Raw genomic sequence first — 25,106 nt, 5'->3', positions numbered from 1 at the left:
GCTCCTTGCTTACAGAATGAGGTTTAACAACGGACTAGATCTAAAAGTAAGCATTAAGTGTATACTAGGATGTAATAAGAAATATCTCAAATTATAAAGAAATGATTCAAATATTAATATATTGGAAGACTATGAGTGATATTCAGAGGTTCTCATCTGCTAAGACATCACTGACAAAATGGGTTTTCTATTCAGGGTTCAGCCACCTACGTGACCTTAAAATATATTATGAAAGAGTCTGAGAAATCTCTTCCTGGGGTGGAAAGGAAGAGGAGATCCCTTGTACAACTGTGAGATGATGCCCTATGTCTTGTTTGCAAGTTTGATTTCTATTAAAAGATGTTTATAAGTAAATGCACACATCATCTGATCGATTTCATTTCTCTTAGTTATGAACATTTATATCCTGCCTTTCCATGCACATAGGGTAGCTAACAGTAAAAACAAAGTCATAAGCGCAAAGAAAGTATTTAGCAAATGTAAGCATCTCTTTCTCTCATTTCCCTGAGCATCTTATCCTCCACCTCCTCCCACTTTTGCTCAGAGGACATCACTGAAACTTTGGTAAATATTTGTTAGAAATTTTAATATGAAAAGCTTAGCTGTTAAACCTGTTGATAAGAAAGAAAAAATCCCCAGAGCTATTTTTCCTCAAAAGAAAAAAAAAAAGGAAAAAGTGGCATTTCCTTTAAATGGCCATGGCACTCAAAAAATTAAATATGAATTTTAAAAAAGAAGCAAGGTTTTAAATCTCATGTTGATTCATGGCTATAAGGCAATAGTAAGCTAATATTTGGTAATGCCATCATTATAACTTCTCTCAAAATGAAGCGCAGGTGACAATGGAAACAACTGACGCTTATTTCCAGAAATATGATTGCATAATGAAGACACCCTTCTGTCAGCATTTTTACTTGTGTATCAATTTTTTGGTCAAACTTTTTTAAAAAAATTATGAAAATAATTGAAAACGACATTTGAAACAAGTAGTATAGTATGCAACATAAATTATGATTAATGTCCATTTTGAATAAAAGGCTAAACATGAAAAGGTTGAGCAAATGTGTTCAAAATTAAGGAATGGAGCATTTTTTTAAAAGTAAAATGCCATATAACCCTAAGTGTATCGACTCAGTAGTTAGATTCAGTGAATTCAATGGGTCCATTCCCTTGTAAATATTGTTAGAAATGCAGATGAAAACAGTGATATATTTGAGCTAAAACCTTACATTGAACTGTGCCTGCCATGCAATATCAATTCTTTCCTATTTCAATCCTTTCCTGTATCAATTCTATTTCACATTCTCTGGACTATGGAACCCCAAAATAGGTCTGCTGCAGAAGGAAAAAAGGCTTGTTAATGAATGAACAAGTAAAAAAAAAAATAAACTCCTTGCTTTATAACAGTAAAGATTCAACAGATGTCCAAAAACATAATATGGAAAGGAGGTGAACACAAAGGTGCTCTTCAAAACTTGAGTGACTGTAAGCATGAATGCATCAGAGGTTAGCAAACTGAAGTATTAAACACATAAAATTAAATATATTTTCCAGTATCCTACAAGTAGTGTCAGTTCATCAGGAACTTCTAAAATCCAATGGCAAGCCACATAAAGTCATCTTTGTTCCATCATTTTTGAGGAAGGCATTTTATGGTATCTTGCATCAAGAATTCTTCCCCCACAGAATAATCTCAAAATACAATATGTGAAACACATATTGCACTAATCCTTGAAGAAGACCATTGTCCTCCAGTTAATACTGAGACCCATCATCAAATGATCCATTTGACATCTCTCTGAAACTTTGTCATCCTACTCACAAAGCTAGATCTTCGTGCTTCTTTCTTTCTCAAATGATCAGCTGGGCCCGGCGTTGAAATCCATCCAATATGGTTATCTTGTGACTGTGAGCAGTGCAAGCAAATGGAGGCTGATGAACAGGTATCACCTTTTCTGACAAAGGTGGTTTCATAACCCAGAAGACCATGAGCCATCCACCAACAGAAGGAACTGCAATTCCTCCCAAATTCAACACCATTGTCTCAAACTCCTTGTTTTATCATTTTTTTGCAATAAGCCATGGTGTAACTCCCTTGAGATGATAAAAAGAACAGTTCAGAGGTCTGAATTCAATCTGACAGCCAGCAACCATTGAGCATATGAGACGATCACACAGCAAGCTATTTTGGCACACAAATCATGCTTTTGATTTTAGTGAGCACACGCAAATGGGGGCTGGGCAGGGATGATTCAGTAATAGAGTTTTATCAAGCGAATATGGAAACAAAATCACTATATTCCATCTGCAGTTATGTACAGTATATTTCATAGCACTGAGCTCATATTTGGTCACAATTTCATGTAAACTAATTTATGGCACTTGCTGTCCATGCAGGTCCACAAGCCAAAACGAAACGAAAAAGCAAAAATGAAAAACTGCAGAAAGCAACTCAAGTATCTATGAATGGTCACTCTATAGATATGGACTCTGTAGAGAAACTAATACTTGATTTTTCAAGTTTGTCACACAGTTTATGTTTGCCAGATTGAAGATGTTTGTGAAGCATAGATGCACACATGGACTACTGCAAACAAGTAGAAGCAGCTATGTGTAAACATATTTTCAGACTTGTAAAATCAATAATTCCATTTTCAACTATAAATACAAGAGGTGGAGCGTTATATACACAACTTCATGCTTGCAAAGTTAGACTCATCACTGCAGAGAGACAAAAACAAAGATTTTTGCAAGGTTAGTACTGTAGTACTCGAACGTCTGCTTCAACTGTATACATATTGGGGTTGGATAAGAGGCAAATGAAGTCACCTCAGAGAATAGGATGTTTTCGGTTCCCATCAACAAAAGGAGGGAGACAGATTTCACTAATTCTCTCTGTAGCCTTCATACCCCTGAAAATCTGTAGGGTCAAGAACCCCACCCTCTTGAAAGGCTTGAAAGACTGAAGTGTGAAGGGGGACCATTTCTAAACTTTTCTTATGATTTGGTTGTTACTTTCAATTGGCTGCTCACATTTTACCTACTGACACTTGATAGTATGTGATATATAGGGATTAGAAAGTGGCAAGAAAATAATATTTTCAGTGTCTCACCTTCTGCCAACAGCCAGGCATTGGTAACCCATCTGGCCCCTATTTGAAGAACAAAGTGCCAAAAATTGTTACTGAGCTTGACAATGTATTTCACCAAAATTCCACAACACTGCATGTCACCCAAATTACAACTCTGACTTAGAAAGATGAATAAAATTTAAACATTCAATAAAAAAGAAGGGGTGGGATGCATGATGATATTCTTAATTTATCTATATATGGTGTTCCTCAGGATTTTCTGAAGATTAGCTATCACCACCAATGGTTTGTTTAAAATCACAGAAACAACTTATGTAACAACAAATGCCTTATTTCATGCAAATATATTTATGATTTGCTTTCTACATTTATCCATACATAAGAGTGGAATGGAATAACAATTAAGGCACCAATCCAGCAGTAGGCATGCTATAGGTTGCCTTTACTAATTTACTGTCCAAAATCAACTACAGAGTTGAGCTGGACTAATTAGTCCACTTGGGCAGAACTAGGTAGGCATGAAAAGTGAGAAAATATTCAAAACAACTCTTGCCATAGTGAGAATGTATCATTTTTATCTGGAATTCACTGGAATTACTCTTTCATGAACAAGCTAGCTACACTCAAGCTAGTTACACTTACATAGCTATAAACTAGCTTCACCCAAATTATGGTGGCAATTCTTTTAAAAGTAAAGCTGTCCAAAAGAAAACTTAGGTGGGTTACAGACGGGCAAAAAGGGGTGTGTTCATGACGTCATGAAGGTGTAGCCTTTAGACGGCCCTTACCTGAATGCCATCATGAACGCGCCGCCCGCACGCCCCAAGCGGGAAGAAGCGGCATTGAAAAGGTGCTGCTTTTTTCCGCTTCTTTTCTATATACTGCGCAACTGCGCATCTCCGTCTGTAAGCTGCTGCACCGATACACCACAATTGGCACGCCGCAAATTTTAAGTTGCCCATTTAAAGGCTCCGAGTCAGCTGCGTCGCATAATGAGTCAGAGTCCTGGAACATGCGCAGTTTGCACCGAGGCTCTAATTAGAGCGTCAGATGCCATGCAGATGTGGAAGCTGCAGCACAGCTGCACTCTATTTTAATGCTCGTAACCCTAACCCTAGAGCAACATGTACGCATGCGCTGCTAGAATTGTGAAAAGTTTGGAATTTAAAGTGAACCCCTACACACATTCCTGTGCCATTTTCACCTAACAATAAAAAAACGCTAAAACTTTAAATATTTACATATGTACAAGGGAGGTGATGAGGGACGGCAGGGGGACAGCGGTGGCAGCGGCGACAGCTGTGGCTGTGTATTGCAGATTCAGCAAGAGCGTGGGGACCAAAGGAGAGGAGGCATCCATGATGCTGGTGACACTGGCAACGTGCAAGCGGACAAGGATGCCAACACCAGCTGATCACCAGCTGGCAGGAGACCACCATTGTTCTTTGGTAGGGCGGGGGAAAAGGTTTAAAGGGGCCTGGGCGCTTTAAATGTGCACATACGCTTTCTGCCGCCGGTGCTGACCACCGCAGCTGCGCAGCTGCGCATCCGCCAGCCAGAAAAAGAAAAAAAAAGCCACGTTTTTGGCCGCCCATGCAGAAGCTTCCTCTCTCTTTGCAGCGTCCTGCGAGGCGGCGGTATGGAAGCTACGGGTCAGAAACGGCCCCAGGTGAGGCGTCTTCACTACCCCCAGTGTGGAAGCCCCATCCACCTTAGCCACGCCCCTGGGGCGGGTGGTCTGGAGGCTCCGTATTCAGGGGAAGACACCTTCAAGACGTCTTCCCCTGCCCATCTGTAACCCACCGTAGCAATGTAAAGTGCACTGAAATAGTGACAAGGCCATTCTTATTGACCAGGATCTAATGGGATGCTTTCATTAACAGAACCAGTAAGAAAGTATATGTCTTCTTCTATAAGCCTCTTGGCACCCCCTAAACTGGCTCCACAGCAAGAGAAATCCTCTTGAAATATTTTTCAGATGGTGTGGAGCAGCAGAGAAATGGAAGTGGGAGCCTGTTGTGCTAGCAGGTGCTATGCTGAATGCAGGCCATAATTTCTGTTTGGAGGAATTTCTAAATGAACAAGTGTACTGTTTTTCAGATTGCAAATGGTTGCCTTAACCTAGATTCAAGTAGCTCCATGTCATACACTCCAATATTTTACAGATGAAAACTGGGGCACGTGTATTCAAACAACCTCAGAGTGCGGTCAAGATATCAAAAGTTGTTAATGAGAAAGAGCACACAAGTTAGGAGATGCTGCAGCCTTTTGGTTTTGCTTGAGTCTGTTGGGATGGACAAGATCCAGCACCTCGTTTCTTTCTCTCCTGCTGAGTTAATTTAGTGCAAACTACTGTGAGCTATATTCAGAGAAAAGTAACGGCAAGTCACCTCTCAGTATTTCTTGCTTAAGAAAACCCTCTACAATTCATGGGATTACTAGAAATCTACATTTGACTTGAAGGTACATACTTTGCTTTGCTTATTTATCATTTCATTTTACCCAGACTAGGCACTGTCACTGGCAGTGTGCATGGGACCAATTCTGGAATGCTAAAAGAGATCCTTTACATTATTGGTTTGTAAATGATGGTGGAAATCTGACTCTCCGTATTTATAAAGATGATGACAGCAGTTCAGAATATTTACTTCATGCTGTAATTGTTAGTCCAAGCTGAAGTAGACCCATCAATTCTACGGCGTTTACATAAATGCTGACTTCCCATTCAGCAATTGATTGACTCAGCCTACTCTAGACAAGCTTAGCAATTGAACTGAGGATCTTGTTTTATATGTGTGTTTTTATAGGAACATTTTCCTTTATTCCAGATAGAAATGATACATCAAAGACAAATGCTTTTAAGAATTTATGAAGGCATGCTTTGCTTACTCACAGACAAATACATGAACTATAGGTTATCATTAATCAGTTGCAAACAAAATATAGGCTGGACTTTGTATTCAGATAAAGACTATCTTGACAATTTAGATTAGAAACACTGTGCTTGAAAGAAAACCTATTTAACTTTAATATTCAGCTTTAAAAAAACATGCTTAAATTACAAACAGTATCAGAACATGCAGATCAAATCTAACTGCTAACCATAAAAAAGTCTTCAGCATTTTATAAAAAGTGTAGATTATGTCAAAGTTTGTTTTGAAAAAAAATATTTTAACAATAGTATAAATAATTAAAAAGTGTTGCCAGATTGGTACAAGGGAGAGGGATGGACAAGTAGAATTTTAGTATAGGTAGGATCTTGAACTCATGCTAACAAAGAGTTGGGATAACTGTTGTGTATATTGTGGGAAATTAAGTTTCAAAGGAAAGACTTGTTACACTGAAAACAATTAAGAAACAAGACAGCGAGGGCATTGGGCTGCAGGCCATTAACTCCTTATAAAGGTCTGATAACTGTTTTCAAATACGCATAGCATTCCAGTCTGTAGTTCATGAACAGTAAATATAAACACATATAGTGTCTCGTCTATGCATTCTGGATGTCTATATTATTTGAGGCAAAAAATACTTATATCCTGATCCCAACTAAATTCATTGCTTTGAATCCAGACTTCTTCATACTTACAGTAAATCTACGGAAATCCAAGGGATTTACTTTGCCTCACAATGAAGTTCAATTGAATTCAATGGGCCTATTCTAAGAACAGAGCCAGTGTAGTGTAGAGGTTTGAGTGTTGGACTACCACTCTGGAGACTAGGGTTCAATTCCCCGCTCAACCATAAAAACCCATTGGGTAACCTTGGCCAAGTCACACTCTCTCAGCCTCAAAGGCATGAAGAAACATGCCAAGGAAACCCGACTATAGGTTCACCTTAGGATTGCCATAAGTAAAAAATGACTTGGAGGCAAACATTAAGAACAATTCAGTCTGGATCCAAGCCATTGGCTGAAATATAAGGCTCAGTGGAACATTCTGACTAAAGTGTCTATCTTATACTTAAAAAAAATAATCAGTTCCTAATATCCATATCAGGGTAATATTTTTATACAACAGAACTGTGTTTTATATGTGTGTTTGGAGTATTCCCTTACACTGAACATTCTGGAGGAACACTTAGTCAGCTAATATTATATATGCATATTGAAACCCATCACCTCCTACCATGTATATGATTTCTCTATTCAATTAAACATAAGAGCAGGCATTCAGGTTTTTCTTTTTCTGAGCATAGGAAGGTTACTTTTGGAGTATGACTCCCATGATCCTGCAGTGAGTACATTAGCTGGGGGGAGTCTGGGGGTTGTAGTTGAAAAAGTAGCTTTTCTAAGCTTAGACTCTCCTGAAGTTAATGAGAAAGACTTCAAGGGCCTTTATGGAGACACCAGAGCTTACTGGTTTGTATTGCCTCTAGGCACAGTTAACCACTACGTTGGTATTCTTACAGATGTGCTTTGGATCAGAGCTGGGTTGGCTGTTGCTTTTTACTTCTCTATACACTCATATTGCTCCTGTTGTATTTTATTTTTAAAAAGAAAAACCCACTCAAACACTCTCAAGGCTCGAAAGTGTAGAACATGTTTAAGGGAAGAACTAACTGATGGGTAGGGCAAACATACTTAGGTCAGTTGGTCAGTCAAAGGATGGGTGTTTCTGCTGTGTGTCAACAGAGAGGGCAATTTTCATTCGCAATGAGTACAGCAGGACTCTTTGGACAGTAGTGATGAGGATGGTGGGAAAACACAAACAATTTCTGAAGGGAAAATTATACTTGTTGCAGATATTGGACTCAAACCAATTCAGAAACCAGCTGTGTGCTGATGTGGGTACAAAGTGCTTAGTGTTACATTGTAGGTGTTGGTAGGATGTGAGATCTCTGGATACTGTTATGGTCACCAAAGCAGCCAGTCAGATCATGCACATGCATGTATGAGGATGTTATAATGTAAAGTCTGGCCATTGTAAACTTTACATTTGGGAACAATTGACTAGAAACATAGGAATCACATGCAGGGTTGGAAGGAAAGAGCAATACTGTACCAATTGGCAAGGGGCATCCAGCCCATCCAGGCCAGGTTGGCCTGGCTCCCCTTTTTCCCCCTTAATTCCACGGAAACCCTGTTTGTAAAGATTAACTTGCAACGTTACTATGAAAGATCTTTTCACATTGACTTTGCTGGAACAAGCAAATAATAACAGAAGACAAAAGGAACAAGCTAGCAGAAAGAGTGACCAGTGATAATGCTGGTATTTGCTTCTTAAGATATAAGATGGGAAAAGTTACTGTTTGGACTACAACTCCCAGAATCCCCTTAGCAATCCACACTTTGGAAAATATGCCATCTTGTAAGAAAATGTCTATATGTCAAAAGGTCACCATATATTCCAGATGTCACTAATGATAGAAAAGTCTGCCATGACTACCTATTCCATTTCAAGAATGTCAAATGATGTATTAAAGATGGTTAGGTCAAATACCAGCAAGTATTCTATTCTTATTCCCCCCCCCCTTTTTTTTTCCCCCTTTTTGACCTGGACAGCTGGTTGTTTTGGTCTGAATAAATATCAGCATCACACAAAAGCTGTAGCTTGTTCCTTTTAACATTACAATATCCCAATATATTATCTACTGTAAGAGGAGACATTTTCAATACATGAGTGAGACATACCAATGGACAAGGTGCATCTAATCCAGGGGCACCCTGTTCTCCTTTCTCCCCTTTGGGCCCCTTTTTGCCTTTCTTTCCCTTTTCCCCCTGTGGACACAATGGTTTGGATAAAAACAAAATGTTTCATTCTTTTCAGGGAAGGAAAAAAAAAGAGAGAGACGTCTTAAAGATTTTTTTAAAATGCTTATTATTATTTAGCCAATGGAGGGCTGAAAGGACACTTACCACTGTGTTCTAGTTTGCATGATGCATTATATGGAAAAATAAATTACAATATGATCATAAACAACAGCTAAATCAGTCTGGTAGGTCTGAGCTTCTGCAGTGATCTCATTGTTAGTGATGCTTTGAATACTGAAGGAGGGCTTGAAAATATGAGCTATTTCTCAAACATTTTTTCCAAATAAAAATCATGCTCTTTGGCTACTTCCTGAAGACTATGGGAGTTCTGATACATTTTGTAAAGCCCACTTCACAGATTACCAGAACTTGTAAAAGTTATTTTTGTTTTTTGTGGGTTTTTTGGGCTATGTGGCCATTTTCTAGAAGAGGTTATTCCTTATGTTTGGCCTGAATTTGTGGTTGGTATCTTCAGAGAATTTTTTTTAATCATTATTATTTTGACTACAACTCCCAGACCTCTTCACCCAGCATGGCTGGGGGATTCTGGGAGCTTCAGAGCAAAAAAGTAACTGCTCCAGACTCTGCATGTTATCATATGGAGAGAGGGCTGCTATACTGGCAGGCATTGACATCTGAATGTAAGTTAGCACTTTCCACAGTTACATGCCTGGGATGTGCATGAGCACATTTGTAGAATTGCATGGGACTGAGCCACAGGAAAGGGTTATTCTCCATGTGCTCCTTCTGTGATATGTGAATTGGACCAAAACTCCTGTTCGCAAGAACTTCCTCATCTCTCTTGATGGAAAAGGAATCCCATGCCTTTGTATGGCCTCCTTATACAAGGGAATGGGAAAATCTGCTATATCCAGGTATCCCACATATATCTAAAGCTGCATTCACACTACAGAAATAATCCACTTTGACACCATTTTAACTGCCATGGCTCCATCCTATGGAATCCTGTGAATTGTAGTTTTGTGAGAGATGTAGCCTTCCCTCTCAGGCAAACGACAATTCCATAATACTGAACCATAGTAGTTAAAGTGGTGTCAAACTGGATTATTTCTGCAGTGCAGATGAAACCTAAATGTGCACACATTGTTCTGGATCAGGTTTTTGTTTGGAAGATCAGACATTTTTGCTACTTGTCAGTTGGGAAGCTGTTGTCTTAAGAGTGCTGCACCTGTTTTCGGGATTGAATGTCTTAGCTACCTAGAAACTAAGAATTTGTTTAAGATGATCAAACAGATCTGAGTAGTTATGGGGATCAGAATGAAGTGGAATGAGACGAACAAGTAAGATGAATTAAATCTGTGGCAGGTGGTAATAAGATCAATTTTTTGCAACACGTCTTTACTGAAATGATTTTTTCCTAGGGACTTGATGAAACATGTTCCTTTGATTCCATTCTTTTAAAGTTCTACAAAGGAGCCATTAGTTGCCCCAAAAATCAGATTTGGATTTCTTTCCCAATCTTTCAAGAACATTCTAAAGCATCACATTTCTTGCTCTAATGGTATTCTAATTTTTTCCCAAAGGACCTTCTTTTTCTAACATAAAACTACAATAAAATGCCATCCTTCATGGATTAATATATCTTTTTCAGACTGAGTTGAAACTTCAAAAATCAGCCATGAGGCTGAATAAAAAAGGGTTGTTTTTTTTAAAAAGTATGCATTGTGGAAATTTCAGAACTTAATGAGAGTTAATAGAACAGATCTGACTAAGCAAATTCAGTGTTCAGAAAAGTAGAAATGCGATCTGAGAAAATGACTTCATCTTCAGTAAGTGAGACAGTTTGAGAACTAATCTAAATCTGATTTTACACCTGATCAGTTAATCACAATGGTAAATGAGTTTCAGGCTCACTTTACAGTTTCCAGTAAAACCAATCATGACTCTATTCTTCTTTTTTTTTTTTAAACCACCACACATAATGAAGGGAAATTAGGGATAACAGAGACATGGAGAAATAGGAGAAAAATTAGTAGAATAAAATAAAGATCAAACAAAGAAGAACTATTACAGTCATGGTTGTAAGGAAGTAATGAATTTGTTAGGAAAAGGGTAAAAAAGACAAGTAGAATAATAAGGAAACTATGTAAAAGGAGAAGGGATGGATGCACCTCTGAAAATGTAGACAAAATTACGATGACATATACCAAATGGACATTCACACATTTTCTCACACAAAAAAGTACTATGCATTCACTTATAGCAGGAAATAAATGCTTGAGACACTTATTTTTAAATGTCACAATATCTAAGGCAGACCATACATACATTTTTAAAAGTCACTAACAAACTCTTAATGATTCCAAATGAGACTTTCACCTTAAACTGATGTAAGACATTCATTATCATGCTCATAAATATTTAAAAATGACAACATACAAAATACATGATATACTATAACATATAAGATAAGCATTCCAATGACTCAAACACATTTCCATGGAGAGATATACTGTATTACATCATATGGAGATAATTATTCATCTATCTGGTCTGTGTGCCAAAATGTTTTGAAGTACATGGCTGGGGCAGGGGGCAACAGCTCAAGAATATAATGGACACAACACAGAAAACTATGAATTAGAGAACTGAACCTCATTTGAAAAGTTGTATTTCTGTAATAGAAATGATGGACATAATGCTTTCTGAACTGATCATGTGAGAGGCACTCAAACATTTAGAAAAAAAAAAAACCCAACATCCAAAGCAAATGTGCTTGGCCTAAATGATCATACATATATGGAAATTGTACTATGAGTGTGACACTATTCATTTATTACATATTTACAGTTGGCCCTTGCTATCCACAGATTTTGTATCTACTGATTAAAGCATCCACAGGTTGAAAATATTCAAGAAGTATATAAACTCCAAAAGCAAACATTGTTTTTGCCATTTTATATACGAGACACAATATCACTATAGCATTGTATTTTATAGGACTTGAGCTTCCATGGATTTTGGTATCCATGGGGGGTGGGGGTCATTTCTTCCATTTCCATAGGTCTTTGCCAGAATGGCTAATGGTGAGGGATGACAGAAGGAAAGGAACCTGAACTTTTGGCATCAAGGCCAGGGGGTTTTGCCGGTCCTGATGCAGCATTTAGATTTGGATCAAATTTTTATAGATTTTAAAGTACAGAAACACTTTAATGGGTTTTTAAAAAGAAGAAATGTCATTTCTTTGGCTCCTGGAAAATCCATGTACATACACCTCTTCTTTTCCTCCTTTTGTCTGATATCATAGGTTGGGAAATTTCCACCTTTTTGACAGTTTGGGGTCAGAGTCTAAATCAGGGGTAGGCAATCTTTTTGAGCCAGGGGCCAGGTTGCTGTCCTTCAAGACAAAGCTGGGGGGGTGGAGTTTCCACCCTCCGGGGTTGGGGCCGTGTCCCGGGGGTGGAGCTTCCACCCTCTGGGGGCGGAGCCGCATTCCGGGGGCGGAGCTTCCACCAAAGCCCTGCAGGGAGGAGGAGGTGTGTGCCCGCCCTCTCCTCCTTGGTCCCTTCCTTCGGCCGAACGGGCTCCAAGGGGCCCTTTCGGCCGAAGGGGAGGGAGGCCGAAGGGAAGGGCTTGGGCACCCATCCCAGGCCCTTCCCTTCGGCCTAAAGGGCTCCAAGGGGCCCTTTCGGCCAAAGGGGAGGGAGGCTGAAGGGAAGGGCTTGGGCACCTATCCCAGGCCCTTCCCTTCGGCCGAAAGGGCTCCAAGGGGCCCTTTCGGCTGAAGGGGAGGGAGGCCAAAGGCACCCGTCCCAGGCCCTTCCCTTTGGCAGAAAGGGCTCCAAGGGCCGTGGAGGAGCCCAGGAGGTGGCAGGCCGCTTCCGCGGGCCCCTTCGCAGCCCCAGGCCTCCCTCCGGAGGGAGAGGCCTGGGGCCGCAAGGGCCCTGGGGGGAGCTTGCGGAGGCAGCAGGCCGCTTCTGCAGGCTCCATTTCGGCCCTTGCGGCCCCAGGCCTCCCTCCGGAGGGAGAGGCCTGGGGCCATATGGGCCGAGAAGGAGCCTGCGGAAGTCCTCCTCCTCCTCCCGGGCAGCGCACTCAAGAGGAGCCCGTCCCCTTTGGCCAGCTGGCCAACGGCTGGCTGGCCAAAGGGGACAAGCTCCTCCATCCTAGCCCCGCGTGCTGCCGAGGAGGAGGAGGAGGCAGAGGCAGCCTTGGTGGTGGCGGTGGCAGCACCGGGCTGGGGCTGGGGGTTGCCGACCCCTGCTCTAAATCATGAAGTAGTCTGCAGTGAATGAGGACACACAGCCACTAAGTGAACTCCTACTTTGATAAGCACCATTCTAGGAATAAAGGTTACACCCAAATGTGCATAATTCTGATTAGGGAATGGAGCAGATGTTGGTTATTCTATAAATTCTGTTGATGGCTGGTTTCAGCACCTGATTTCATAGGTAAACCATCTACTGATATTCTGAGATTCACAAATCAGGTTACCCTTGCACATGTGCAGTCTATTCTTTTTTAGAGGACTTGGCTGTAGCTCAGGCTTATCATTTTGTGTCAGCTGTTTATCTGATGAGTCCCAAAACCTTTTATAATAATGCTGACTATTTAATTTGCCATCTGGGCCTGCATGAAAAATTTGGGGTGATATCAGGAACAACAACAGACTTGGGGAAGACTAAGATTTAGTAAACCAGGAAATATACTTTAGTGTTTCTCCCAAGGCAAGTGTGTGTGTGTGCGTGTGTGCGTGTGTGTCCACCCAATAAATTATTATTTTTCATTGTAACCACCTAATTGCTATATATTTTTTGCCTTGTATTTGAAACTTAATTACCTCATCCTATGCCTGGATATTTTATCTAATTTAAACATATAGGATAGGTCCTATAAGACACCACAAATTATGCAGTCGAGTTTCCCACATTTGGAGAAAGTGCAGGGGTCAGCACACCTGGAGTGCAATGGATGAGCCTCATCCTGGGAAAACCACCTTCATGATCATGGTGTCTCCCCTGCCAGGTTAGCAACAGCATACACATGGGGATTTCGCTGTATCCTATCCGATAGGGCATCCTCATGGCAATATACCCCACTCCAAGTCTCATCTATATGACTGAAATTTGTTAGGCTTCACACATTCAGAAAAGGTTACCGTGCTTGCACATTTCACCAAATTCTATTAACCACAAGAAAAGCTGGACATGATTGATTTTTCCCATCATAATCAATGGCATCCAAACATCTGAAAAATGAACTGAATTAACATCCCACTTGTTCAGATCTGAATAATTCAAAACTCCAAACTGTATATATAACTCATTATATAAAGTAGTAAACTAGATTCTGACTCAATTCTCCCTATCCTATCCCTTATAAATATTGCATTGCACCTATAAAAGGTGGAACAGAGCTGTAATGCTGGCCTTACCTCTAAGGGTGCATGGATTTCCCCATCCCCAGAGGCTATATATTAGACATGGGCATCTGCATAGCAAAGACTTGAGGCTATACTTTGATTGAACACTGAATAGCACCTATAGTTAGCAACTGCATACACCTGGGGATTTCGCTGTATCCAGAAAGATATGGAAACATGGAAGACAGTTTGTGATGTGATTGTTTACTTCTTCATTTCTCTCCTTCTCTGTTGTTCTTGTGTTGTGAGCAGTGCTAGGCACATTTGTGTGAGAAAGCAATACACAAATTAAAATGATGATGGTCATCATCATCAACATCACAATCACCACCAACAACAATAACAATAGATGCCTCTTTCAGAAGTATAGACATCAGGGGCAGATGGGCACAGCCAGTGGGCATACTGATGTTGGGGGCAGGTTAACAGGCACAATACTGTTTCTTCCTCCTCCGTGTATTCAATAAATACATTAAGAGGGTTTCCTGGATACCTCCTAACTTTGAACAGTAAACTTTAAACTCTTGTCATTTCCTACCCTTTAAAGTTTGCTTTTAAAAACCATTTGCTTTTTTGAATAGAAAGCTGCTGTTTGAAAGCAGGAAAACCTGAAGTTCTTTTGTGGGCTAAATAAAATTAGTTTCATGGTTCTTTTGATTCTGCACATCACATTGAATACGGAAGGTCTTATATGTGCAACAGTTCTGAGCTCCCCCCCCCCCCCCAATTTCATGTGCAGTGAAAATATGCATAACGAATGGCACAGAGGAGCCTGGCAAAGCATAAATGATTTATAGTGCATCAGATCTCCCATACTGAATATGGCACCCTGGTATGTGAAAGCAATCCAGTCCCAGGCACACTGGAGTAGCCTCTAAAGGATTAAATGCTTAATTGTGTGCTTACCATGACTCTCACAATAGGACTGCTTTACTCTCCTTGGATTATCTCAAAAGTGTTTTTGGTTTAGCTTCCATCTTAAGTGATGGGCCAGACGCTTACAAGGTATAAATATACCACACACTTAATTGAAGTCGATAGGCCTATATTGATTTACATGAGCTGTCAGTCTGGACCAGTGGCTCCTATATTGTTGCTACTTCAGTGTCTCTTGTCAGTAACTACTGTATAAACAAACACAGACTGTCAGGAGTCTTGGAAGGAGAAAGCCTTTCCTCTCCTGTTATGGAAACTGCTTGCTGACCTTTTAAGAATCTGTGTGGAAGCTTTGTTTCAAATTCTGACAGATGACTTTGTCTAGCAAAGATCCATGACATGGCTTTTGGCACACAGAAGGAGGAAAAGTCAGGCTTAATGGGACAAATTATAGGACTGGGACAGAATAGCTGACTAGACTAAGTAATCAAACAAAGTTAATAGCATTAAGGTCACCTTTTCTCCCCTTTCTCCTACATCACCCTTTTCTCCACGAGGCCCAGGGAAACCCTATAAAAAATGAACAAAATTGCCTCTGTTGGCATTTGTATATGGATATGTGGGTGTCTTTATTGTACAACTGAAATATATGCATACACACACACACACACACACACACACACACACACACACACACATTTCGCCAAATAATTTTGGTGTTTGTTTTTAAAGACCATACTGTTCCACAAATACTGAAGATGCCTAGATATATTAACATCACACCTACATTCCTACATGCAAATCACCACTGGCAATGTTAAAAAAATGCTTCAACTGGGTATCTCTGGTGCCAAACTAGTGGGAGAAAGGATTACACTGATCTTCTTCCATAGGAAATCATGGAATATCAGAGTGTAAATTCTCTTAAGAAATAAATAAATAAACTGCATGCATTGGTAGTATTGCAGCAGCCTGGAAATACAAATGCATAGATGCTACTCCATGTAGTAGTACCTTCCATGCAATGTCAACCTTACTTATTTGTGGCTTAAGTATGCATAGTGAAAATTGCCAGCATTTTTAAAGCATGCTGCCATGCTTGTAGTGTCGTGTGATGCAGTTCCTTTTCAAAATTGCTGACTTTGTCTGTAGGCCTCTATAGATTATGCCATGATGTTATGACAATACTTTCAATGGCCATCTATCAGGTACTCTATTTAGCATCATATGCTGCAGGCACTTATAAGTGGTACCTATTTATGATGATTTTTTACAAGACTGCCCTTTCGTAGCATTATTCTCTTCACACCCTCAAGTGTTCTCATTTCCTTTTTTCCTCTGTCATTATTGAAAATGAAAATAATAATGCAATCTTTAGTATATTCTCTGCATGATTGCCATGCACATCAAATGGTGAAAAAAATCAACATGCTCCAAGCATGCAGCTGTTACTTGAAACAAATCTTTACCTACCACACAAATAAAGGGATGGTAAATATTACTTACATCAAGGCCAGGCTCGCCATCTTTTCCCTATTAAAGAACCATATTGATTATATTAAGCTCTGTGACTCTTCATTCAGGTTGCCTAAGATATCTGCCAAGACTGTTCAGATGTACAACAGTTGTAAGCCTGAGGGCAGGGAATTGTCAAATTAATAATTTGTAAGCCTTTGTGGCTTAAGAGCAAGGTATACAAATATTTTAATTGATTGAATGAATGAATGGACTATACTGTGCACAAAACAAAATCTTGCACTTGAAATCTTGTGTTTGGTTTAACAATGAAGCATCAAAATGATTAAGATGATGGGCAGTCATGAAAAAGCTACTTTGAGGCACTCCAATTGATGTTAAGATTTGTACACAAAACAAATCGGGTAAAGCAGTGGAATTGTTTATCTGGTTCCTAGTGTTAGAAGCAGACTGGATGAGGGCTTATAAAATAAATGTACTGCTTTTTTCCCATTCTGGGTAATACTGTTCAAGCTGCTCTTAATGCTCCCCTTAAGTACTGAGTATGTGGTCTACGGATGCTCAGTGATTCAACTTTGAAACTAGAGGCTACAGGGGTTTGAAACTACAGAGGCCAAAGTGGCATGATGGAGGCATCTATCACTAGCTGCAACAGAGTTATCCTGGCCACAGTTACCTAGAAATTAGATTATTATAATGGGTTGCACATGGCATGATCTTTGAAGACTATCAAGAAATACGCATTAGAGTGTTAACTGGCTGCTAACTGGGAACAGTTGCTAGAAAACTTGCTACTGCTTCAAAAGCTTCTGCATTCTCAACCCTTTTTTGAAGCACGAATGCTTATCTTTAAAACACCATATGGTTTGAGGTCTGAGTAAATGAAGAAATGTCTACTTTCACACTGACGTCATTGTACAGTTTAGGTCACCTGTGAAGCCTCACTTCTAGGTATCTGCATAATCTAAGTTAGGGGCTGCATCTGGCTGTCCTGAAATCCTGTTCTGGCCTTACCAAGATGGTCACACACATTTCTTTCCCACAACACCTTTACTTGGTAGTTTCCCAGCTTCTCTATTCACAAAAGTTGAAATATTTTTCCTAAGGTTAAGTTATTGGTAGTAAAAACTTTAAGATAAAATGGGATATTCTTTTTGCACAATCTTTATGCCTTTGGCTCTATGAACTACCAGAAAGTGTCTCCTAAAGAGATTCACTGAAATTGAAGTTGGCCATTAGTCTGAAAGAGGATCCCCACGATTGATGTAAAAAGCAGGCACATTAAATTGGCAAGTAAAACTATCTACTTAATGGTCTTCACCAATTTCTGGAAGGTTGTTAATGCAGATGTAAGATGGGTTTCGCTTGGAAGAGGGTTCCAATGCCTAAGTGTAACCTACAGCTTGGAAAAATTACTTTTTGAACTATAACACCCAGAATCAGGTAGCATGAGTAGTGGTTGTGGGATTCTGAGAGTTTTAGGGCTTGTGTAAACTGGTCAAAAAAGTCAATGTCCTCAAAAAATATGGCTACTTCCAGAGGCTGCAGTGGATGTGGAGGCAACACTGAGGAGGATGGGATATCAAGACAGGAGGTGGAGGACCCATTAGAATGGTCTGCCCTTGAAGGCTGATGGTACCTGTTAGGTTCCATAAAGCCTTAAAGGGTTCTATGATTGGTAACAACAGTGATTCTACTGAAGCCCTGGTTAATACCTGGAATAACGACCTCACCAGGGCTATAGACACAATTGCTCCCAAGCGTCCTTTCCAACCTGCTTCAAACCGCAAGCCATGGTACACAGAAGATCTTAGAAGAATGAAGCGGGCTAGACAATAACTAGAGCGCCGCTGGCAGAAAACTCAGCTCATATCTGACAAAACACATCATAGAGATTTTCTTAAATCCTTATCGAGTGGCAATAGATGCAGCGAAGAAGTCGTTCTTCTCTACATCTATTGCAACTGCAAGGTCCTGCCCAGCAGAGTTGTTCAGGGTGGTGAGAGATTTAACGCAACTGCCTCCCTCCCTGAACCCTTTGTTAGAACTAACTATAGCCTGCTGTGAGGCCTTTAATGATGACTTTGCAGATAAAATCTCTCAGATAAGAGCAGACTTGGATGCTAGCTTTGATGCAGAGATGGCAGGAGAGGTGTCCAGCAACTCCACTGGATCAATTTGAGTCGGTGAGTACCGATGACATGGGAAGCTCCTTGGAAAGGTGAAAAGACGTGTTCTCTCAATCCTTGCCCTTCCTGGCTGGCTGTCCAGGGAGGTGAAGCTGCTGAAATCCATAATTAATGCTTCCTTCAGGGAAGACTATTTTCCACCAAGTTTAAAAATGACTTCCCTTGATCCCTTGGACAGAAACAATTACAGGCCAGTTTCGCTTCTTCAATTCTTGGGCAAAGTGATCAAGACAGCGATTGCCATTAAGCTCTAAGCAGTCTTGGAGAAAATTGATTATCTAGATCCATTTCAAACCAGCTTCAGGACAGGATACGGAGTTGAGACTGCCATGGTTGCCTTAGTCACTGATCTCCATCTGAGCATCGATAGGGGAAGTGTGACCCTGTTAGTGCTCTTGGACCTCTCAGTGGCCTTTGATACCATCGACCATGGTATCCTTCTGGAATGCCTGAGAGAACTGGGAATCAGGGGCGCTGTTCTCCAATGGTTCAGTTCCTGTCTCTCGAGCAGGTTCCAGATGATGATGCTGGGAGACAATTGCTCTTCCAAAAGAGAGCTAAAATCTGGCTTCCCCCAGGGCTCCATCCTGGCTCCCATGCTATTTAACATTTACATGAAGTAACTGGGTGAGATCATCTGGAGACATAGGGTGGGGTGTTATCAGTATGCTGATGACACCCAGATATGTTTCTCTATGTCTTGGACTGCTTCAGTGCCTAAGGAAGGCATCTCTCCTTTGAACAAACGTCTTAAGTTGGTAATGGACTGGATGAGGGAAAACAGACTCAAGTTGAATCCTAGTAAGATGGAGGTACTTGCCATAGCAACCTGAATCAGGGTTTGGAGATATGTCAACCGGTCCTGGATGGGGTCACACTTCCCCTAAAGACTGTGTTCACAGCTTGGGGGTGCTCCTAGACTCATCGCTCCAGCTATCTTCTCAGATAGATGCAATGGCCAGGAGTGCCTGTTATAAGCTTTGGTTGATATACCAGCTGCAACCCTACCTGGAGCTGGAGGATCTAGAAATGGTGGTACATGCACTGGTAACTTCTCATCTCGATTTCTGCAACACACTCTACATGGGGCTACCCTTGTGCCAAGTTTGGAAGCTTCAACTGGTGCAAAATATGGCAGCCAGGTTGGTTGCTGGTAAATCCAGGTCGGACCACATAACACCTATTTTAAAATCTCTTCACTGGTTGCCAGTTAGCTTCCTGGCATGGTACAAGGTGTTGGTTATTACCTTTAAAGCCCTACATGGCCTGAATCCAGCTTACTTGCAGGAGCTCCTCCTTCCATACAATCCACCCCGCACTCTCAGATCCTCTGGGAAGAACCTGCTACAGCCAAAGAAGATCAGGTTGACTGCTGTTTCCCAGAGGACCTTTTCATAAGCCATTCCAAAACTGTGGACTGACTTGTTGGAGGAGATCTGTTAGATTACCACCCTTGATGCCTTCAAGAAGGCAGGCAAGATGGATCTCCTCCGGCAAGCCTTCCCTGACTGACCTCCCAAAATAAAAGACCACCCCGCCTGCCCATAGCTATTTTTATCACCTGCCTATTTTTTAAACTGTTTTAACTCATTTTAACTTGAATTCGTAATTTGATTGCTTTATTCTTGAATTTGTAATTAACTGTTATATTTTATGTTGGTGGTGGGTCGGGGGATTGTGAAATTTTATTATTTATTGTATTATGTATTTTACTATCATTTATTATAACCCACCTTGATCCGCAGGGAGAGGCGGGCTAATAATAATAATAATAATAATAATAATAATAATTATTATTATTATTATTATTATTTGGTGTTAAAGTTATCATGGCTGTAATAAAGTTATTATTTGGTGTTGGTCTGGCTGACCCATTTGTACAATGACGTAGCACCAGTTTTAGCCTGATGTGTGTGATCACCATTGTGGTTTGTGTGGGACTGGAATGGGGCATAATGCTCTAGATTGGCCTTGACTTAAGTGACCAGTGTAGATGTGCCCTTAATCTAGAACCTTCAAGGTCCTTCAAAGAAATCAAAACCATGAGCCTTTATTTTCAAGGGGAGTCCAACTAGAATACAACACAGGTTGAACTCCAGTTCTGATTAAAGGCACTTCCCTGTTGGTAGATTCAGTTTCAATTTTCCCACATTCAGTTATTCTGTCAGTGTCCACAGTAGCCCACATTTAGTTCACTTGGATTCCAGGCCTTCAGGACTTTGACAGCCTCTTTGGAATGGGATGGAAAGGAGAGGTTGAGTTTGGTGCAATCCAAATATTGACACACTGAACCCTCAAACTAATCTCAATAGTATGGTACTCTCCCTCAACAATTTCATGTAGACCAGGGTTGGGAAAGTATAGCCTGTGGGCCCAGGGACTTCACATATCCCCAAGTCCCTACAAAAACCATAGCACCACAGAAAATGGTGATTTTTTTTAAAGTGAGACCTTTTAAGACCAGATGGATTCAAATAGCCAGAAAAAAGAAGAAGCAAATTGCTACTCCTGGAACATCAGCCTATCCTGCCAGACATTCCATCTTCTGCTGCTACAAAATGTGAACAAACAGTTCTTCCTGGAAGTGGGAAAAACAGCTGAAATCAGGGTGGAGCAGCCTCCTGCAAGGGTAAAATTGGCTCCTGCATCATTGCAATTACCTACCACCAATGTAGAGATTAAGCAACATGGGGCAGAAAATAAAGCCCTCAATGACATCATGTGCCAGGTGAAGGTAACATAAGATCCTTTCACCTCTCCCCCCACCCCACCTCTTGCAAAATATAGGATATTTGTTAATATGGCAGCAGTCATAATTTCTCTATGAAACAAGGCATGCAAGACACAAACATTGTTTACAAATTGAATACAACTCCAGAAGCAATATGCACCTTATTAACAAGAGATGTATGTGCCCTATACATCTCTTTGCTTTTGCTCTCTTTGCTGATCTGTGGTGTGGAAGCTGAATGTGTGCAGCAATGTCCTTTTAAAATAAGGCAACTTATTTACAAAGTGCATACCACTTCCATAAGAATTGCAGAAAAATTAATAAACTTGTAAACAAGGTAAATGTTTTTTCAACTGCTGTTGAAAGTACAATCATTGATGGCTTGAGAAAACAATTTGACCTTAGAAGTTGTTCAGCATTCCCAAAAGGCAACAGCAAAGGATACCTCTGCTTCATCTTCTGAGTCTTGCCTTCCAAGAAGGACTGAAACCAATATAATATCCTCCAAATCTCATCCCTGCAAACCACTCTAGAAGGTTACAGTGATGCAAGTAGCTAATGTTCCACTCATGGGCCATGTTTGGCTAAGAATGTTCTTGCAACCATCAAAGGTATTTCCCACCACAACCCAACTATATTTTTGAGGGAGTAGACTATTTTGCCTCAAATGTTCAAAAGCATCCTGAGGCTCTTTTGAGGCATGGGGGTGGTTGGTTCACCCTTTAAAAAAGCATATAAAGTCCTGATTTGGTTTTCTTCCAAGCAGGAAGTGATTAGAATTGCTGCTCCAATTTCTTCCTGTTTTGGAGAAATGCTTGTATAGACCAAAGGAATGCCTGTAGAGGTCTAAGAAAGTGAGGGAGAGTTCCGTAACACTAGAAAATGGACAGAACTTCCCCAAAGGCTTAGGGAGTTAATGTTATTAGCTGTTTTGGGACAAAAGAGGTTTTGACTTCCCCAATTTTGGGTGAAAATGGAAGGCACAGAGATGTTGCAATGACGGGGATGTTCCTCCAAGATCCCACAGGTGGAAAACACAGTCCTCCGATCCCTGGTAGTTGGTCACACTTAGTCTATGATATCAACAGCTATTGTGAAATCCATTGGAAACAAACGGGATGCAGTATCCCTGTTCAGTTCACAGCAAATGCTTGAAAATGGATCTAGGTACATACATGAAAAAAAAATGCTTTAGAGTGTTCCTATAAGTCAGGAAATCCTCAGTTAAAATCTCCTTACTTCAACAATGAACAAATTCACAACCCACCATTCTCTCAAGCATTCTTCACAACAAACAATAAAATGGGAATAAGGATATGACTTAAGCCTGTCCTTCTCTCTCTCTCTTTCTCTCATTCTCTCTAAAACAGATGCAGACGCACACACACACACACACACAGAGAGAGAGAGAGAGAGAGAGAGAGAGAGAACAAAGCTGCAAAATTAATTAAACAACAATAAAATGAAAATACTTTTAAAAAGCTATCACTGAAACCAACTTCACTGTGTTATGTATAAAAATTAGTCAGTGGTTGGTCAAACTGGTTTGTCAAAATTTGCTATACAGGCTAATCAAGTGTCTGGTGTACTGTGGGGAGAAGTGGGGGGAATCCCAAAGGTGAACCAGAATAGAAAAGTTCTTCTGCTACTTGCAAAGAAGTACCTGTGTAAGCCGTGGAACAACAGGAATCTACAGCCATGAAAGATTACCCTTCCTCTCTTATATCCTCGTGGAGTTAGTTAAATGTAAATTTAGTAAATGGTGTGGACATTATCAGCTCTAGGAAACCAAAGAAACCCATTATCTAAATCAGGAGTCAGCACCAAAGGTCAGAAGACCATTTCAGGTCAGCTTGACATGTCGTATGTCCACCATTTTCTGAAATTACTTTTTGAAGTGATGTTCTGGTCACTTGCAGCCACTTTGGGGAGTGATTTTTATTGTTTCAGGGATTCCATATTTTGTGGATCTCCAAGCAAGAGAATGAAGAAGGAGGAAAGCAATGTCTGGAAAGGAAATGTCCATAAATCTTGTGCTGCAGAAGTCTGACTTCTCCAGTGCTTCTAATATTTGATAGCTTTAGTATACTCAGGAATTGAAACTTTGTCTCTTTTGTAGGAACTTTTTGTGCATTCTCTAATTTCAATTTTTTGAAATCCCAAAATATGGAATTACTTCCAAAGGCAAAAAGCCTAGAGGTAGGCTTTCAGTGAAAATCACCTTTTCCATCTATTTTTCTTTTAGCTGTGGGGGGAGTTATGAGGGTGTACAAATGTTCACAAACACTATATTGGACCCCCTTAGTCTGTCTGTGACTGCTGAGATGCAGTTCCCTTATCTAAACCATTCAGACCTTACGTCATTAAGGACTTGGCATTGCTTCCCCAGTCACTTTCCTTGGATCAAAATTTGATGTGCAAAGAATTCATCTGCTATGTGTAGACATATTTACAGAATCTGAACACAAACAGAAAAAGACATGAACCCCATCCTGGACTACATTAATACTTTGGGCCTCCTGGGAGAAAAATCTTTATTGAGTACTAATCCCAACTTATTTTCAATGCAATACTTTGTAGATCTTTGGTACATTGTTTGGATTTCATAGGCTGTGTGTAGGATGATTTCCCAAGGGCTGACTGGGCTGTGGGAAAGTATGATTGTGTGAGATGTGTGTATGTGAGATAGATGGGAGAAGATGGGGAGTTGATTTTCTAATTTTTATTGTCTAATAGGAAATGTATGTTTTCATTTGAACAACTGCTTCCAAAACATTTATAGTTTATTCTGAAGGCACAGAGGAAACAAGAATACAGGCTGATTTATCTTTTCCTATCTCTAAAGTGATTTTGTGTGTGCATATGTGGTGGGAAACAATGGCAATTTCCTTTTTTATTGGAGGTGGAAGGCAAATTTTACTAGATTGTTTTCTGAAACCAAATAACACCAAAACAATCTTTTATATGTAAATGTCACACCAGACAGTGATGTGACTGTTAGTTCCTCCCCATATGTTCATTATTATATGGTGCACAACTCCACTAATTCTGGTAAAGGTCTTGTTGAATTTGTATTTATACAAAGAACCAAGTTAAAACTAATCAAGTTAAAATTAACCATGTCTTCCACTGACTGCTCATATGCTTTAAAATGTTGACTTAGCACAACAAATCTTTGCTCAGAATGTAAAAGTGAATATAAACATGTTTTTAGATCACTAGATTGAAATTATATGAGCAGAATTCTACTCATGAAAAAGAATGCTTTTGACAGCTGTTAAAAGAGAAGGAAGAGACCCCCTCTTCCCCTGCAGCCTTTGAAACCCATGAAAATCTGCTTCAGAAGAGCTATATAGGATACTTCTATGTATGGAAGGATGCAACACATCATTCAATGGATGCAAGCTCCAGGAAAAGAGATTCCACCTCAACATTAGGAGGAACTTCCTGAGAGTAAGGGCTGTTCGACAGTGGAACACACTCCCTCGGAGTGTAGTGGAGTCTTCTTCCTTAGAGGTCTTTAAACAGAGGCTGGATGGCCATCTGTCGGGGTTGCTTTGATTGAAATTTCCTGCATTGCAGGGGGTTGGACTGGATACACACACACATA

At 40.3% G+C, this 25,106-nt stretch overlaps 1 protein-coding gene and 1 non-coding gene across 2 annotated transcripts in view; both read right to left on the bottom strand.

Annotated features, from left to right (window-relative positions):
* Positions 1 to 1,487: 1,487 nt before the first annotated feature.
* The window catches only part of LOC149313057 (uncharacterized), a 386,934-nt gene continuing 363,315 nt past the window's right edge, over positions 1,488 to 25,106 (bottom strand). Inside the window, exons 33-37 of the mRNA XM_089525983.1 lie at positions 16,607 to 16,633; positions 15,617 to 15,670; positions 8,093 to 8,170; positions 3,114 to 3,152; positions 1,488 to 2,094 (exon numbers count right to left, since the gene is read on the bottom strand). Coding sequence (XP_089382109.1) covers positions 2,062 to 2,094; positions 3,114 to 3,152; positions 8,093 to 8,170; positions 15,617 to 15,670; positions 16,607 to 16,633 — 231 coding nt within the window. The 3' untranslated portion in view covers positions 1,488 to 2,061. The remainder of the gene's footprint in view (positions 2,095 to 3,113; positions 3,153 to 8,092; positions 8,171 to 15,616; positions 15,671 to 16,606; positions 16,634 to 25,106) is intronic.
* LOC149313059 (U1 spliceosomal RNA) lies at positions 13,680 to 13,835 on the bottom strand. Its single transcript, XR_016281540.1, has one exon. It is a non-coding gene; the product is annotated as a U1 spliceosomal RNA (small nuclear RNA).

Source organism: Sceloporus occidentalis, unplaced genomic scaffold (assembly GCF_023333645.1).
Source record: "Sceloporus occidentalis isolate IW3139 unplaced genomic scaffold, rSceOcc1.0.p SCAF_5, whole genome shotgun sequence".
NCBI classification, from domain to species: Eukaryota; Metazoa; Chordata; class Lepidosauria; order Squamata; family Phrynosomatidae; genus Sceloporus; species Sceloporus occidentalis.
Note: the sequence above shows the minus strand (reverse complement) of the source record. Positions and strands in the feature narration are given on the sequence as shown.